Genomic DNA, 18,454 nt, shown 5'->3' with positions numbered 1-18,454 from the left:
AGAGTTTAATAGCAATCAGCAGCTTGATGTGCCTTAATGACTTCCTCTGTGCATTCAAAAAATGGCTAAACTTGACAAGTTGAAACCTTCCAAGGGGCCAGTGCTCACTGAGTAATAGCTCCCAGGTCAGTTTGGGATTATTATTTTAAAGTAATAACAGAATAAAGACATTAAGATTTCCTTAAGTTTATAAAAATGTTTTGAAAATTAGTTTTGTCCTCAGAACAGCTCGTGAGTTTAGAAATATATGGCCACTTCTCAGCTTGTGCACATCAGATTAGACCCACTGCAGTTATTGTAACTGCAGCAGAGAAGGCTCCAAACCATAAAGGAAATACAAAGCAGTCAGTCACTGACTTCACTAGAAACACGCAGACACAAAAATGGTATAGTTAGGTGGAGGACGGGACCCTTAATGTCAACGTTAGCTATTTTGCACGGTAGTTTTGTGTAGTATTTGCAAGAGAACAATCCCATGAAAACCTAAGCCTGCACAATACATAAAAGAACATAGCATAAGAAAGTTTTTTCTGTCAGTCCACCTCATTTATCTCCAACTCGCCTGCTAGGGGATAGTAGTGGGACAGTGTGAGGATCCTGCAGCAGCCAGTGTGATCTCTGTTCCAAACATGCCAGCAATTTGCAGATCAGGGTCTTCCTGAGACAAAAGTCATGTCCTTCTGTTTAATGGCCTTCAATCAATTTTCTTCTCATTGGTGTAAATTGGCTTTGAAGCCAAGCAAACATGTAGCCTCCATAACAATAGGACTCCTAATGCTATTTTATGTATACTCAGAGAAAAAGGGTGATAAACACAGAGGGGTTTTTTTGCTGGAATTAATTTTGCTTTCTGAAAGTTTTAATCATGCAATGAGGGGTAAAGAAACATAGTCAGGCAGTGAAATCAATATAAATGAATACTTCCATTTCCTTTCAATTTTTTCTTCTATAAGTCTATCACTTGAGTGGGAGTTTCAGGGCTGTGACTGAGAAGAGAAACAGCATCAGGAAGTTGGGACTTTAGCAAGAATCCAACATTGCCAGCTCTCATGATTTTTATCACGAGTATCATGAAATTTGGTCGCAGGTTTTAAAGCACCAGCTGCTGGCATCATGGTATTGCCAAACTTCTCATTTAAAGCAGAGGAATTTTTTGGCTATTATTATCACAGAGGAAATCCCCCAAAATATACTAGATGGAAAAAGAAAGCAATAGTAATTTTTGAGATACAAGGATTTTTATAAAGTTTTACAATTTTCTGAGGCCTGACTTACAATGTCCAAAATTTAGAGTGGGTATTATTGAGAAAGAAAACTGATGTGTTTTACTCATGAGAGTGAGCTTTCACATCACCTATAGAGAGGAGATAGGGAAGCCCGAGGCATCAAGTGGAAAAAGCAAACCACAAAACAGCCTGAAATGTTCTGAAAGGAGGTTAAGAAACAAGGTAGATGACCTAGCAGAGTACTTCATGCATTACATGTACTTTAAAAACAGATATTTTTTTTTTTATTTCATTGTTGTTCTAGCAGTATGAATGCATTTGAAAACTCATGAGCCTCTTTGTTCCCCTACATGCACTGTGTACACTGAAAGAAAAGTAACGTCCAAACTGAGAAAAATTCTATAAGATACACTGGCACCAGAAAAGTGCTCTTCAAAAAAGGGTTTTCTGGAGCCTAAAATATTTTTTTTCACTCCAAGCGAGATTGGGGAGAAATTTTGACATTGACTTGAAGGAAGCCAGAATTTCACTCTATGTGCAAGGATGGGAAATTCTCTCCCAATAGCAGACAGAGCAGGCCCAAAAACTTTGTGTCATCTGCTTCCACCCAATAACAGCTTTATAGAACTTAAGAATGAATAAGTTAACAGCTGCCCAAGGCAGCTCTAAAGTGCTGCTTTCCCTCACTGCACATGAGAAGACAGCCATTAGCGTTGCTGCTGCTTAGGTTCACTACTCCTCGGGGGACGCTGTGTTTGCAGAATGGTCTGGTTTTGTACTGGCAGTATGCACACATTTGGAATTGCTTGCATTTGGATGCTGTTTGGTGCTCAGTTTTGAGTTAGTGCTGTGTCTGTTATAGATTCTTCTCATCACAGAAAATGTGTCTCTTGTGAGCATGAGTCCTATTCTTTATTTTTGTTTGGATAACACTTCTCTATGAAAGTCAAAAGATTGCCACATGCATTTTTACACAGCAGTATTTTGTTAAAAAAAAATTAACAGCTAGAAGATGAGCAAATACAAAACAATGGCAAATAACTATTATACTGCACTAAATTTCCACCCAGCAATCTCTAAGGACTTCACAAACACTAATAAGCACATCCTCAGATATTTACAAACCAGAGAAATATTTTCCTCTCTAGGGAAACTGAGGCACAAAGATGATGACTGATTGGCCCAAGATCAAGCAGTATGAGAGAGTTAGCACTGCAAACAGCCAGTGTCCTAGCACCCCATCCTGTGTACTTCTTCAAAGATGTTAGTGGAAAAAAAGGTTTGTATACCTTACAGAAGGACTTTGGGTTTTGTTCCACCTATTTTTAAGAAGCTCCTACCCATTCTGCTCGAGTATTAAAGTCTGATCTTGCTGAATGGCAAAACTTTAACTGACTTCACTCTGAGTTAATGCTGTTTCAGCTACAATACTGGCCTTTCTTCTGAAAATTTCTAGGGAACTGTAGAAATGTAGAGTCAGCTCCTCACTCAACTGATATAAATCACTGGTGCCCCACTAACTTCAGCAGAATGATCTTTGGACAAATTAAGAATATGGCCCATGAAAAACAGCTTCCTTTTTTTACATATTTAAATCAAAATTATCTGACACCTTTCAGATGAGAAAGAGCTGAAGCTGGGATGTGGCAAGGAAGGATCTGTTTTCCTTTCTATGCTGAGCATATGGGGACATGAAAAAGTTACTCAGTGATCAGATGTTTATTTTCAGAGCACTCAGAGTTTGATTTCAGAGTGTCAGCTGAGCTGCGGTTACACCTATAAGCATGTTTTTACTTTGTAATGTTGGGGGTGGGGGAGGAATAACTAAGAAAAGGGATAAACTACCTTGCACGTCATATGGAATATCACGGGGTGAGAGTGTGCATATGGACAATTTCCATGGAATAAGCGAGGTGCTTGAAGGTCACACCACAGTAATTTATCTAGCTGCCTAGTGAGGCAAGTTAAAAAAAACCTTCCTGGAAAGCATAAGTTACAGTAGGCAGAAGAACTGCTTAGCTTAGAGACTTTGCCTAAGCTTTTCACAAAGTAAAAGCTGGGAGAAAATGGACGTCTCAGTAAGTTCCCCAATATGAATGTGTGTGTATATATATATACACACACACACATATGTCTCTATTGCAATTCGTAACTTGCAATCAGTAAAGCAATCTAATTAATTTTTGCAACAAATTTACCTATTACAATATCCAAAAACCTGTACTAGCATTTCTGACTAGTTATGTAAAACAGAAGTCAGTTTATACATTGTTTTTACAGCCACTTTAGCTATACCACTTTAGAAACCATCATAGGTAATGCAGTACAGTTGCTGCTACAAACTGCTGACATTAGCAAGGTTTATTTCTGCAAAAGTACTGACACAATACATCTTTATACCAGAATACATGTATCCCCCAGTGTGTGCTGAATTGGTTTAACTATAATCAAACAAAACCTTAATTGAAATCATTAAATCGGTACAAAAATCAGTGTAAGAAGACTAGGCTTTAGAAGACAAAGATTCAAGACTCAAGGAGTACGCAGGTACAGTTAGTTAAAAAGTGTAAAAATGTGCAAAGTAAAAATGTAATAGCCAGTAGAAGGACTCTAATTGCCTGGGAAATGTGAGACTGGCTCTTGGAAGTAAGTTTTAAGTTTAGTTTGCGGGAGAGCTATTTGTGTGGGAAAGGCTGAAGAGCACTGGTTTCTTGAATAATGACATGCTATGATAGGAAGAATGAGAAGCAATTTGGGCACTATTAGCCACACTGTTCAAGAGTAATAAGGAACTTGAAAATGATGTCAGAGAAATGAGATAAAGAAGACTATTATACTGTTTGAAAGCCATCATCTAGTATAGCTGTGGAGGATAAATGAAAATGGAAACCAGTAAGGAACATAATACGATATGCTTATGGTATTTTGTATTTGAGCTATTAGCAGGTGCAACACTATTGGCATCAGTGGAGCTGTCTTCACTTGCTTCGCAGCTCAATGTTGTCCTGTATCTATTTTATATACCTACATTATATAGTGTATGTGCTATTGAAATACAACAGAAAACTTTTGAAATGCATTAGAAGGTTAGACTATATAGAGTGGTTAAAACCTGTACCTGCTTTAACTGCTTGCCATCTGAAATACAGGGAAATGAACCTAAATTGTCTGCCGTAAAGGCATGTAAAGAAGTTTTGGATTTAAGCCCAGATATGAATATACAAATAGATAAAGTTTATAGAATTTTGACACAAAGTCTCAGGGGTTTTGTGGGAATGTCAAAAAACACTCAGCAATCAGAACGTATGCCTGCCATGTTAATACATCTTATGCCTCTGTCTCCAAAACAGATTATGGAGATGGCTGTGAAACAGAAAAAAAGAGCTTTTATTTAAGAGCTACCTTTGCATATTTTTCCAGACTTAACTAAAGCTACTCAAATGGAGCGACAGCCTAGGATTTCCTCTAAGAAGGGCTTTTAGCATGAGGGATGTAAGCCTCCCATTTTGCATCTGGCAAAGCAGAGTGATCACTATGGAAATAGGCAGGGTAGCCTATTTCTGCATGGTGATCAAGCTAAAGCTTTTCTAAATTGCTGATCTGCTTCCCTTGTTACAGATGAATACATCAGAGAAAAGTCAGTAGAAGTTGTCTGGCTTAATGACAGATTGGCACAAGATCCTACAACAAGACAAACTTTGATTCATACCCAGGCACTCAGCAATTTGTCCAAAACCTTCACTATTATGAGCTAAGGTCCTGGAGAAGAAATGATAACTTATTTATGGTGATTTATGAATTGAGGGGACAAAAAAGAATGAAGCTGAATTTTCTACTGTATTGTAAGTTACTCTGCAAGCATCTGAAATCCATTGTTACAAAAAGTAATTCTTAATTTATTATAAATGTATGTACTAGCTATTAGCCCTGCACAAGTGAGTCTGTTGTTTTAATTGACTTCAGCAGGACTGTTTATGTGAATAAAATGAGCAAAACTTTGGCTGTGAGGGAGCATCTCTCAAAGCTTGAGGCAGAATAATCACAAGGATGTGAACAGACCTCTCTATTTTTCTCTAGTTACCAACTTCCAATTTAAGGAGAAAAAAAAAAAAAAAGGACTATCTGTATCTTCTTTTCCATCATGAAAAGCAGTGGCTGAGCTGTGAGGGCAGTGCATGACCCCCACTGACAGCGGGGTGCTCCAACCCCCCTCCCACCCCACAGCTCTGATCATCTGTGTCATCACATGGGGGCACGGAGCAGCCCACAGTGCAAATGTGCAATGGAACCCAAGCTGCTGGGACTGTAAGGAATGGATTAGCCCAGACTCTCTTTCGGTGTGAGTGTCGGCCCATCTGTATTTAGGGGAGGCATGGGGCATGTGGTCACTGCAGGTCCACATTAGCATGGAAGGCAGCAGACAACCGCCCAGTTTCTCCTGTACAACAGCTGGTTATTGTGCTTCAGGGGTGTGCATAGTTTCTTCTGAAAGAAATCACCACATCAAATGGGTGTCTTCCACATATGGACATATTTTCTCAATGGTCCTCTTGAGCCATCTAAATTCTTCGTTTTATAGCATTACGTAAAATACTTGTAATGCTATTAACATGCAAGATGAGTCTAAATATGCACAATCCTTTTCTGTTTAAATGAATTATTAAAAAGTTCACACAGTTCACAACCAGCTTTGTGGATCACAGAGTTTCACAGTACCTTATGTGTGAGAGACAATCAGAAATTTGATTTTCTGAGGTTACGTTTTTAAAAACTTTTGCTATTGCCCATGAAAATCAATTTCCTCCATGGAAGTTTAGGACTTGGGAAGGGGGTTATTCTCACATTTTTGTGAATTCCTACAGAAAAGCAAATGACCTATGCTCCCAAAAAGTTGGCAGGTGACTTATTAAACTTCTCTCAAATCTCCTTCAGGAAGTTCATTAAAACTCTATTTGGAAATGGCCAGGTGCTTGCTTCCCACAGTGCAAGAGGGAAATCTGTCACCCTGTTTAAAAAATTGTTTGGTTACTTGGGATAAGAAATAATCATTATACCAAGCTGTGTGGTTTTGTGATGGAAGACTGTGGCTTGGTGAGAAAAGTGCCAAGGTCAATGCAATGAAAGACCCACAGTGAACTCAGACCTGATTTCAGAAGTCAGTGGTGGATGGAAGCCAGGAGAACAAAGTCTTTCCTGTGGTTCACTTGAAAACACTTTTTAAGATTCTGGATAAAAATAACTCCCTAGCCTGACAGAGTTTTTAGCTTGAAAAAATATCATTAGAAAAGATTTTGGTATGTTTTATGAGGATCGCTAAGGCTGACAAAATTACCTTGTTTGACACTGGATCCTGACCTAAATACTATGGCCAAGTCAACTAACAGGAAAATAGTAGGGCTAAGCCTTTTTCATTCTTTATTCTGCCAAACCACTGCCTCTTGCAATCAGGATTGATTACAAACACCCAATTAAGAGGCATTTGGAACATGATCTGAACACTAATCCTGTCTCTTTTTCTCTTTATACCTAATTATCAGCCTTAAGACGGGTATTAGTGCTTTAATTAGTAGATTTACTTTAGGAACTTCTACATAAACTAAGAAATCTATACTATATACAGAGATGTGTGTATATATGCACAGTCTTGAAGAAGTGCATGTAACACATATGTCTATATCCAAGTAGTTCTGTGTGATATAGAAATCTTGACATATACACGTGAGTGCATGTATATCCTGTTTTCAGACATAACTTCATTCTTTGGAAATATTACAAAAGAAAATAATTGAATTTGGTTTTACGTCAGCTGTATAAAAATCTCTACATCATAATTATCAAGTTATGATCCAGTGTTATAGCTTGCAATAAGCTATAATTAAGAAACTAATTTTCAGCAATACATAGGTTTTTGTTTTAATTACCTTAGCACAAGAGAGGGGAGTGGAGAGCAGGGTGGGGTTGACTGAAAGCATATTGAGTGTTTCATGGGGCTAATGCCAGCAACGCTGTGTTTCAATTTAGAAAGGACTCAGTCCGCTGTTCTGAATTTGTCTATCTCTGTCCACAGAAAAGATGAAGAATTAGGCTCATGGGAATCCATATTTGACCCTCGAATTTTTTCCTGTCTGAAGGGTATCTGGTTGTAGCACATCAAGACAGAACTCTCCCCACAGTTCACTTAACTGTCTGGATTAATAGAAACACCTGCATATGATTGTTATTATAATTGTAATGTGCTACTGTACAGAGACCCAAGTCAAGACTCTATGTGCCAGGGAATGCACCCATACACATTGAGTGCAAATCCAGCCTGTGCATCCAACATCTCAGCCCTGAACATGCTCCAGCACAGACTCTATAGCTATGACCAGGCAGTTTGGTCATGGTTTCCCTAATACCTTTTCCTCAGAAAACTCAAACCCAAAACGCTACTCTAAAAGAAAGAATTGTTAAACAGTTTGACAATAGAGACTTTCAAAAGAGTTAAATGCTTGGATAAGTAACAAAAGAGTCAGTTTATTACACTGTGTAATCAGAAAAACAATATAATTTTCAACTTGTTTCAAGTCTTATTTAGTCTCTAAAGCACAATAAAATAGCAGCATTATCTTTAGATACATGCATCTAATACTTATGTGCAAATACATGCTGAATGCTGTAGTAAAGAGCACATACTTGTATACACTTTCATGATCCAAAACCTTTAAGTTAAGAAACTGTGTGTGTCTGTGTCTGTGTGGTAACATACTCCATGTCTACTGCAACAAGTATTTTTTGCTTCCCTGATCCTGCGCAGGCTCTGGGCTGACTCCTTCCCTTGGCATCGCTTACTGTAGCCTTCCAGAGGGTATCAAATAGCCCTGGTCACCAGCAGGGCTGTCTGGAGACTAGCAGCATGCTCCCTGAGAAAGCCTTTTGTGTGCTTTATGTAAAGTAAAGAACTGCCCTCAAAGTGCATCCAGAAACATGAGATATCACGTCCCCCCAAATCCACTGCAATGACTCATCCTAAAGTATGCCAAAAATACTTGTTTCTTGTTTTGGGGACAGAATGAAGGATGTTCTCTTCATCCCTTTAGTACTCGCAAATGATCTCTCAGTAAACCCAAACAGTTTTTGAGGGACATGAGGGGGTGGAGATGCCGCTCCTTTGGCAGGTACAGCCTTCCACCGGGTCGGTGCTGGGCACCACGTCCTGATGACAGCTGTGTGGAGCCTGGCTTTGGCAGAGGGACATTCCAGCCTTTTCCAGCCTTCTGCAGTGGTGGCTGAAGGTGTGTGGGCTGGGTGATTCAGTTAATTCAAATCAGAACAAACAGGGAAGCTTGGGCCTTCCTCCAGCTGCCCTCAGCAGGTGAGGAAGGGGCATTCCTGCCTGACTTGGGTACCTTGTCCTGAGGCAAATCGCTAAAAGCCCGACATTGATGACCAGAGTTGCGGGGCCAGGCCATTAAAACCATATTTCTGTTTGAAAGCTCAGAGGCCTTGGCTCCTTCAGACTTCTCTGCTCAACCATGGACAAATATGGTCCCTGCCTCTCACAGGCCTTAGTGAATCTGTCTCTTTGCTAGCTCTGCTGCTTACCTCGCCTTGTCAGCTGCAGTCACCTCACTGCCTGCCGTGCTCAACAGTGGTGGAGAGAGAGGGAATTAGGAAGCTCTGACTGATGTTTGCCATCAAAACAACTGATACAGTCACAAACCAGTCCTACAGGGCCTGTGCTGCACCCTCCCTCACAGCCTTAAAGAGTAACAGGAGACAGCTCTGTGGAAGCAGAGGGCAAAATTCCCATCGTTTTCAATAATAGTGAGGCTGCATTGGGCTCAGACCCTCCATTACACCTGAGATGTCCTTGGTGCAGTTTGTGGGAGCAGTTCAGGGCTGGTAAACCCGGAGCCAAGCTCTAACCACACCTCTGGGCAGTCAGAAATCAGCTATTGTGTGTGCAGCCATTGACAGGACCCCTCTGACAACCGAGGCTTGACGGGCAGCCCAGCGATGTCCTTTACAGGTGGCTCTCCTCCAGACAGGCAGCTAGGACATGTGCACCACTCCATTGCCATGGCAGCTCAGTGCCATCCGGGGCTCCTCTTACTCCCATCGGCTCAGCCCAAAGGACTCAAACCGCCTCTGCATGAGAGAAACATGAGGCACAAAGTCTGCACAAAGCAGACGTCGCTGCATGGAAGAATAGGACCCAGGATTTAGACAAGAGTAAATGAAAGCTTAAACCTCACAGAAACTAGAGAAAGCCTGAGCCATGGTTTGCCTTGCTCTTGTTTATTTTACCAGCCTCAGTTTGTTATACCTACAGATTTATAGCATAAATCCATTGACATTATTTAGAAATAAAACGGATGGATGAATTTCTAACGTCATTAAGGTCCATAGGAGTTCCATGAGGCTACAGTTTCACTCTGTAGGTCTGGATAGCTATGCTTTCTTCCTTATTCAAGGATCTGGAGGAGCTGTTTTCTTCTATATAAACAAACATAGGTATTTTTTGCTCTGTATTCTATAACTGACTGCAATTTCTATACAGCTCTAATCTCATCAGTGTAACCAATCCCTGGTAAATCCAATATAAAGAATAATTATCTATGACATCTCGCCTTCTACAACTTGAATGTTTCCAAATTGGGCAATTTTTCCATTCCAAGTGATATGACAGCATTGTGTATACACTCTATAATTGTCAAGCAAGGATGATATTTACTCTCTGCATCTATAAATGATGGCCAATAAAACAATTGTGCTGTGTGGTATATCTATGAAAACCCTGTAAAACAATACAGTCAAGTCTGGCAACAAAGTCAATAATTTGTCAGTAAGCAAACCGCTATTGGGCTTTCTCTACCCAACCCTCCACCTTTCTTAAGCCCTTTTCTTCTGAAGCTTCACATTCATTTTCTTAATGTTTTTAACCTAGTGTCTGTGAAATTTTTATTGCTCCCTAGATAATGACATCTGATCTGAATGTAACCACACACCTCTTTGCTCAGCAACATTTGTCACAAACCATTATAAATTATCATGCTGATAGTGTGCATTGCTGGGAAACCGGAAAAGTTCCATAAATTCAAAGTACTGTATCAGTGACATTCTTGTTTATTATCTAGGTATAAAGTTTTACTAGATTCAAGATGGCTACATTTACACAGTAGGATACTTCAGCAACACGAGACTTGTACAGCTTGCGCTAAGTGCTGAAAAGCATTTACCACATGCAACAAACACTGGAGCATTTTAACTAATATGTAGCCATATGTTTTGTCTCTTGGATTCATTCTAACCATGTTCCTGACTCCAAAAATGGATGGCTATTATTGGGGCTTGCTTGAGAAAAGGCAAAATGGCAAACACAAACTACTTTTCTCGTAAAGCACAACCATAATTTCTTCTTCTTGGCCTCCTGAAGAGGAGGCATAACACTCATTAAAGTTAAAAGTTAAAAAGAGACTGTGTATTTTTTCATTATGTATGTCCTTGATAACAATCTGTGGTTGACATGATTATATACTTCCTGTTGAGACCCAGTATCTCCATTATGCTGGTTCAGTAGTTCTGGCCAGAAGATTTTTTACTAGATGAACCTAGCTTGTGTGAACATATTTTTAATTATTTGCGTATCTTTATTCTTCAAAACTGTGAAAGTTGAGTCCTTTGGAATGCCTCCAGAGAAACAGGAATTTTCACCATGTTTGCTTGAAATTTAAAACAACTCAAATGGTTCTGATCGTCAGAAAATCATACATATATGAATTTTATTAGGAGTCATCTGAGAAATACTTATTCATTAAGGCATAGCATAATAAGTAGGTAAATCAAGGGCATATTCTTAAAATTAATTCCAAACTCTAACATACAAAGAGACTAACTGGGAACAGCTTCAGTACAGCTAATACTTAAATTTGCTGCTTTTGATTCTCCTCAGAGAAACATCCTTTCACCAGTTTTACATTTCAATACATGTAGCCCTCTGTATGGAGCAATATTTTTAAAAGTTAGATAAGGTCTCTTGGTTTTCTTGTTGGCACTACAGAACAAGAAGGTAACCTTTCCAAAGTCACACAGTTTCCCTCCCTGGGCTCAGGGGGTCCTTGTTATTAAAGTTGTTTTCAACACTAACTAAGGTCTAAGATGCAATGAACAGAATTATAAAGAGGATTTTGGGAGCTAGGCCAGCAAGCTAATCTTCTCTTCTAGTCTACTCTAATTGTACGGGGCATTTTTTCTTCCCAGACATGAATTCCCCTATCTCTCATTTTCTATCTGCATTTCATATTTAAGTGCTTATTAATTTCCAGTGCTAAACCTTTCAATAAACTAGAGTGTAACCTAAATTGCACATTTCTAGACTGCAAACTGAGTTGCTAATAAACTAAGTATATTAGGAAATCAAAACATACTTAGCTGCAAACCCAAAAAGTCTTGTGACAAGTTTTATTGCATTAAACTGTTGTATCCAATACTTGGTACAAGAAATGTGAATTTTGTAAGTAGACACTGAAATTTCAAACCACAGTGATTGTTGACAAATTCCTGTTGCTGAAATAATTTTCTATTATTCTGGTCCTAAGTTTTTTGGCACAGATACAATCCCTCTCAAGTTAAGAACAGCAATTTTAAATATAAGTGAAGTAGCAGCTGAGTAATTTAGCATAGCCTGGAAGATTAGCATTTCAGAATAGACCAAGTAACGGTAAAGTCATCACCATTGTACACTGCAAAGACAATGCAAACAACCCTGTTTAGAGACTTCCTTGCACCCACAACCATCTCATTACTGCACTGGGCCCCCTTTCAGAGGAAGAAATAATGAAGGGGGGAGAGTGGACAATGAATATTGAGAAGGGAGAGGTGGAGGGAGGGAGTCAATCCCTTCCCTGGACCCAGCTCAGCTCAGCCCAGCACTGTTTAGCACAACACTATGCCACAAAGATTACTTGTTCTTCAAATAATTGTATGCTGTGCACCACTTTACTGCTGTCAAAGACCATGTTGGTTTTACAGCATTGGAAAAGCATATATTCTAGCAAGGAACGAAAAGGATTTGACACGGAAATATGCTTGATTTAATTTCCTAATCTCTATCTAAGATAGAAAGAGAGACAGACAAACATTTTAAAGCATTAGCACTGTCCCACAGAACAAAAGCAAAACCTGTATCAAGAAGACACGGGGAACTGAATCATTGTCTGAGTACAACAAATTAAGAATTAAAGAATGGGAAGTCAGCGTGTGAACATATGGCATGAATATGAGCTGCAGCCCCAATACCACAGTGAAAACTCATTTTAACGAAGAGACTGTTTAATTTTATGAGCATAGGGTTTTCCGGCATTATCACTCAACTATGGTACTGAAATGCTGATGTACAAGAGATTATAAAAAACAACAAAAAAGCAACTAAGCACCACACTGCATCATTAAAGAACTTCATTTTAAGGGAAATCAATAATTGTGATCTAAGTAATCAATGTATTAAATAATAGGAACAAAGAAGTGCATGGTAAAAATTAAGTGCTCGAGTACGGTTGCTCTCTTTCTCTAAATCCAACACCCTAACCTCATGGTCTGTTACAACCACTCCTGGTGATGCGGAGCATCCTTTTACAGGGCCAAATCCTGTAAAATCTTGAATACTCCCATGAAATGCCAAACACCAATGGCTATTGAGTTTAATCTTTGACATGCAGAGAAAACCTTGACTAGTAGTGTTCGTGAATAATAACTCTCTCTTGCAGTTGTCAGAAGGAGAAGCAAAAAAACGTGATACTCAAGAAATTTTTAAATAATGAATCACTAAAATATTTTCTTCATGAAGCAAGCAGACTGAATTCAGAGGGCATGCTGAAGGGGGGAATGATCTGACCATCTTGCCTTGTGCAAGCTATGTGGCTTACAGATTTGAGGAAAAGGGGGGGGAACAGCTTCTGGGAGGCTGTGACTCCCCTTCTCACTCTTGGAAATAGATGGTCGAAGGGAATGCAAGCACAGGGGAGCAAAGGGAGCCTCAGCCATCCCCTTCCTCCACTCCGGACACTACTGTAGAACAGGAGGAGGGGAAAGAGGAGCTACTGGCTATAAATCAGCAGCAAAGCGAGAAAGAGGGAACAGGACTATCAGTCCTGCAGTGCGCTGCCCCTTAACGGCTGAGAGTAAATGCCAGACTAACTCTGCGCTAAAAGGATTCGGCGATTTAGAAATTGCCTGTTTCTGCCATAGGCTGTTTGCACTTGTGGGGGTACAAAATGAAAGGGAACTATTTTTTTAAAAACTCTAGAGACTCACTAGAGTCTAGAGACTCACAAGCAGGCCGACAAACACACAGCAGTGCCTCACCCCCTCACCCTAACCGCACCCCCAGAACGCGCATCACCACCGTCACCCACCCGCGTGCCCGTCAGGCAGACAGAACGCAAATATATTTCACGAAGCTCTAAAAGTTCCAGAGGTATTTTTAACCTCCCGCGCCCCCCGAATGCTCCGCTGAGCGCCTCCTGCGTCTTGCCACAGCAAACCCCGGCCGCGGCGGCGGGGCGCGGAGCCCCGCAGAGGGCAGCGCGGTCCGGGGAGGGGGTTGGGGGGTGCCCGCGGCGCGGGGGTTCCGCGGGCGCGGGTCTGCGGCGGGCCGGCAGGTGGCGCCGTGGCGCTCCGAAGCGCGGCGCCAGCACTTACTTGCAGTCGCGGTCCTCCAGGTCGAAGTGGGGGTTGAAGTTGATCATGATCCGCTGGTAGGGCTCGGGAGCCTGGATCAGCCACTCGCACTTTTGGCTGGGGTGGTAGGACTGGGGGTAGCCGGGCGAGGTGAGGTACCCGGGGTTTACAATTTTGATCGTGTCGCCGCACTTATCTGCAGGGGAAGCAAACAGAGTGGCTTTTTTCTCCGCTCCTCTCGGCTCGCACCCGCGTTCAGCCCGCAGCAGCGAAGCAGCCGACCGCCGTGGGAACGCGGGGTGTGTGTGCGTGCGTGCAGCCACCTTCAAGCAAACTTCTGCTGCACCCTTATGCCTTTAACGCAAAGGCATCTCTGCTACTTTTTACCGAAGGGAAGAGGCCTGCCTCTCCGTGCCCATCCTTAAATCCAGCGCCTGGACAGGCAGCAGATAGCAGAAGATACCCCATTTCTAAAGAGTATCCTTTCAAAAAGCCCCCCGCCCCGAGCAAACAGTGCCCCTTACAGTGCTGAAACCTCATATCCTCCCAGCAGCGTTAGTGTTGTCTCAGAAGGGTGCCTGAGAAACAATTATCTCCAAAAAGTATAATCTTCTTAAGTATAAAGTTTTAAGGAAAGCTGAGAGAAGAGCTAAAAGGATGCCATTTGACCCCCCGCCCAGCTCTGGGATAAGCCTGGTCTGTGTCACTGACCACTGGGATTGTCTTGGTGGATCCAAGCTCATTCGCAGCAGACCCTCCCTTTGTTTTATCAGTCCATAAATCTAGGCAGGTTGAAACTATCTGTGCCCTTCAAACCCAGGGTAGCAGAGAACAAAGTGGTTTTAGTGAAGCAGAAATCATCCACTATTTATTCCTTCAAGGAAGTTTATTCAAGCTTGGAGACTGCATCAAAGTAATGGACCAGAACAACATCCTTTCCTATTCCCTCTGTCCCTTCCTCCCCCCAACAACAACAAACATTTAGTTCTAATAGCAAAACAGTTGCAAAAGTTTCCAGAATCACCAAGTGTGAAATGCAGTATGTTGCATCTTGCTCCTTTGACCAGCATTGTCAGGGTTGCATTTTAAGGCTTATAGAAAAAATAAAAAGGGACAAGAAATCCAACCTACAGAGCCACTCACTTCACTGACCAGTGCAGGTTTGTGTTGCCACTTTTTTACTACTGTGGATTTCTTTCTCTATACCATCAGGGAGGAAAAAACTTTCTCCACACATTGTTTAATTTTGAGCAATAAAATATCACAGGAAACTACACACAGGAAGAATGTCCACACTAAAAAGCAAGACTATATATCACTACATCCCAATAATGGTATGTACACGCTGCAGTGCTGTGTCTAATACATTCCCTGTCAAAGCAAAATGGCATTCCTTGCTCTCAGCATGAATTTATAAATGTACAGGATTTATTATACAAAAAAACAGGTCAGATGGAAAAGAATGAGGAAGTGCACATCAAAACCGCATAAAGCTACACTCTTTATAGAAATTATTTGCCATAAATTAGGAGGGAAGGGGATGATATGTACTCAGCTGTATGGTCAAGACTCAGATATTGCTAAGCATGTTGCTGGGAAAGGCTATCTTATTATTTATTTCCGCTTTGCCTTTGCAAAACAGGCTGTTTTCCTCTGACCAGAACAAAAGGCGTCGCAGCTCAAAGCTCAAAAGCTGTCACTGGTGATTTTGCTAATCCGCTGTCTGGGGCTCTCAGGGAATCTTGCCTTTTCCTCCCTGTGTAAGCACACTCGGAAAGTGATCCTGTCTCATTAAGCCCACTCCAGCCCTGCAAACAACATGGCAGAGTCTGGCATCTGTTAAATGCCTGAAATAAAGCAGGGCTGCTTCTAGTCACTTGACAGAGTCACTTCAGAGGACGCTGAGGTGGACTCGCTACCACCAGCGCTCCTTAATCTGCGACTTCTGGGAAAGTGACAGTGTAATAAGATAATGCGGTCTGCTAGACTCCCTGGCTCTGTGCAATCTCTCTCACACTTGATTAAGAGAAGCAGTTTCTAATGACTTTGGACCATTAGTTCTAAATAAGGTTAATGAATTAATTTAGCGGACACTAGTACCGCATGTAGGTGAAGGTGGCATTAGCGGGCCTGGTAGGTTATAGAGGAGGTTAATGGCCCTGGTGACTCCAGCAGGGCCACCCCATTGACCGCTCGCCGTGGAGGCTTCTGCCCAGCAACCCGCCCTACTCCTTTCCACCGGGAGAAATGATCAACGAGAGCACCGGGGGCCGCCCTCCCCGCCCTCGGAGGGTGCAGGACTAGGGGCAGCCCTGGTTTCCGTGGGAGCCAGGGAGGCGGCTGCCCGCGCCCCTCACCTGGGGGGTGTGGGGTGGGGTGTGGGGTGGGTGTGAGCCAAGCGCACCCCTGGGAGCGTCCCCAGGCCGGGTTTGGCGCACGCCTCTGCCACAGCCCCACAGCGCCGGGGGAGGCGGCTCGTCCCGATTAAATTAAGCAGCCTCCTCAACACATATTGAGAAAGAGATTAACTTCCATCATAAACCACGCGATTTTAATACTCTCTCTCTTCCACGACGCTCCACTTGCGGTCCCTTATTAAAACAATATACCAGCATAAGTGGAGGGTGCTCTCTTCTTTTAATTACTTTGATTGAAGACCCAGTCAGGCAAAAGTAAATATTTGATAATTAGTTAATAATAATTGCTCAGGATTTGTCGGGAAAGGAAAACTCGCACGAGCTGTTTCACGTGCGAGAGCTAAACGTCAAGCAGTCTCACAATTAGACCGTCTTTAAAAATGCATCATGCAGTGAGATATTGACGGTGCCCTGGCATTGTTCGGGGAAGGAGGAGCACGTTGCTTTTAATTAGTTGTGTTTTCAAGGGCTGCCTGATAGTACACTAGCTACATCAGTCATTTGTTACGGGATTTCTCTCTTGGAAGGGAGTCTTGAGCCCTCACAGAAAAGCTCAGCTTCTCTCTTGGCACTGTGCAAGTTGCACGTAAACTGAGGACTTGGGAAAGGGGTAGACTAGAGAGCTCTCCGTTTGAAGACTGCTCGCAGGTACGCACACAGCTAGTAAAAGGCACGATAATCTGAAATCTTACTCTTTGGAAAAAGAAAGGGGCGGGGAGGGGGGGGGGGGGAGAGAAAGGCTTCGCTTTAAAGTGTTCATTATCCTTCAGATATCGAAAGCGAGACTTATTTAATTGCCTATGGGCGGAAACATTATTAAGATAATTGGCTGTCCTGATCTAGTGAGAACGAGCAGCCTGCTTTATACAACAAGCCAAAAGAGCAGAAAATGAAGTGGGAAGGCAATGCCAGGGCGGGCGATCCTCGGGCGAGGACCGCGCCACCTCCCGCCTCCGGCAGAAAGTTCCCCCCAACCGGGCTCAGGTCGGTGCCGGCCCCACCGGCCGCCCCCTGGAGCCCAGCCCCGGAGCCGCCCGCCCAGGCTGGGACCCGACGCCCCCCGTGACACTTACCGCTTCGCAGAGCCCTGGCGAGGGTGAAGGTGAGGGCTGCACAGTGCAGGAGAAGTCCCCAATCCATTTTGCGTTCCGAGAGCAGGGCAAGGAGGAGAAGAAAAAACAAACAAAAAAAAGCCCTCCACGCACAACTCTTCCTAGGTCTTAAATCCTCCAGCCGGAGTCAGGAGCAGAAAGCACGGTCCGCAAGGGCAGTCCCGGGGGCAGAGGGAGGCTGGCTTCTTTCTGTGCCTTAAGTCGCCCGCATCCTGTCATTTAGCTCCGGCTCCCTCTCCCTTTCCCCACACTTGTTTCTTCTCCCGGCGCCGCTGCCCCTGCCATTCCCAGCGAGACTACAAAGCCAAATGAAAACGAGGGGGAAAAAAAAACAAAAACAAAAAACAAGAACCAACAAACACACAAACAAGACAGACAAAAATCCTGGCGGCTGCTGGCACCTCGGGAGCGCTCTGCCGGGGCGGGCTCCGGGAGACGGGGCGGGTGTGCTCTGCGGAGAGGAGAGGAGAGAAAGAAGGGAAAGCGGCCGTCAGCGGGGACCAGCCGGGCGCGGGAGTTTGGCGAACTGCGTCCCCCCCGCCTGCCCAGCTCTCCCGCGGCCGCGGCTCCCGCGGGGCCGGCAGCCCCGGGGCGGCGCTGGGAGCCCCGGGGCGGTGCTGCCCGGCGGTGCCCGGCGCCCCGCACTCACCTGCCCCGGCGGGAGGCGGGCGAGCGCGCTGCTGCCGCCGCGGGGCTGCCGGCCGGCCGGCCGCGGAACGGAGAAGCGCCCGGGCGACTCCCGCTCGCAGCCTGAGGAAGAGGAGCGCAACTCAGCGGCAATAAGAGAGGCCGAGGAGCCGCCGTCTCCCAAGCCCCAGTCCCCTCCCCCTCCCCGCCCTCCTCCTCCTCCTCCTCCTCCTCCCCCCCCCCTCCCTCCTCAGCCCCCCAAGACATCGGCAGCGCGGAAGAACCAACAAACAAACACGGCAAGCCCCAGCCCTGACACCCGGGCGGGGCGGGCGCTGGCTCGGGGGGACGCGGGGGGGAGAGGGGTAACGAGAGGCGGCCTCCCCCACCACGGCAGGTAGAGCCGACCCAG

General features: G+C 43.7%; 1 protein-coding gene across 7 annotated transcripts in view; it reads right to left on the bottom strand.

The window, feature by feature from the left end:
• NRP1 (neuropilin 1) overlaps nucleotides 1-18,185 on the bottom strand; it is a 113,652-nt gene extending 95,467 nt beyond the window's left edge. For all 7 annotated transcript variants that reach the window (XM_074832586.1, XM_074832604.1, XM_074832595.1 and 4 more), the window contains exons 1-3: nucleotides 18,065-18,185; nucleotides 17,377-17,866; nucleotides 13,908-14,082 (exon numbers count right to left, since the gene is read on the bottom strand). In XM_074832586.1, coding sequence (XP_074688687.1) covers nucleotides 13,908-14,082; nucleotides 17,377-17,443 — 242 coding nt within the window. In that variant the 5' untranslated portion in view covers nucleotides 17,444-17,866; nucleotides 18,065-18,185. The remainder of the gene's footprint in view (nucleotides 1-13,907; nucleotides 14,083-17,376; nucleotides 17,867-18,064) is intronic.
• Between the last annotated feature and the right edge of the window lie 269 nt (nucleotides 18,186-18,454).

The sequence above is a fragment of the Strix aluco genome, chromosome 1, assembly GCF_031877795.1.
Source record: "Strix aluco isolate bStrAlu1 chromosome 1, bStrAlu1.hap1, whole genome shotgun sequence".
Classification (NCBI taxonomy): domain Eukaryota; kingdom Metazoa; phylum Chordata; class Aves; order Strigiformes; family Strigidae; genus Strix; species Strix aluco.
Note: the sequence above shows the minus strand (reverse complement) of the source record. Positions and strands in the feature narration are given on the sequence as shown.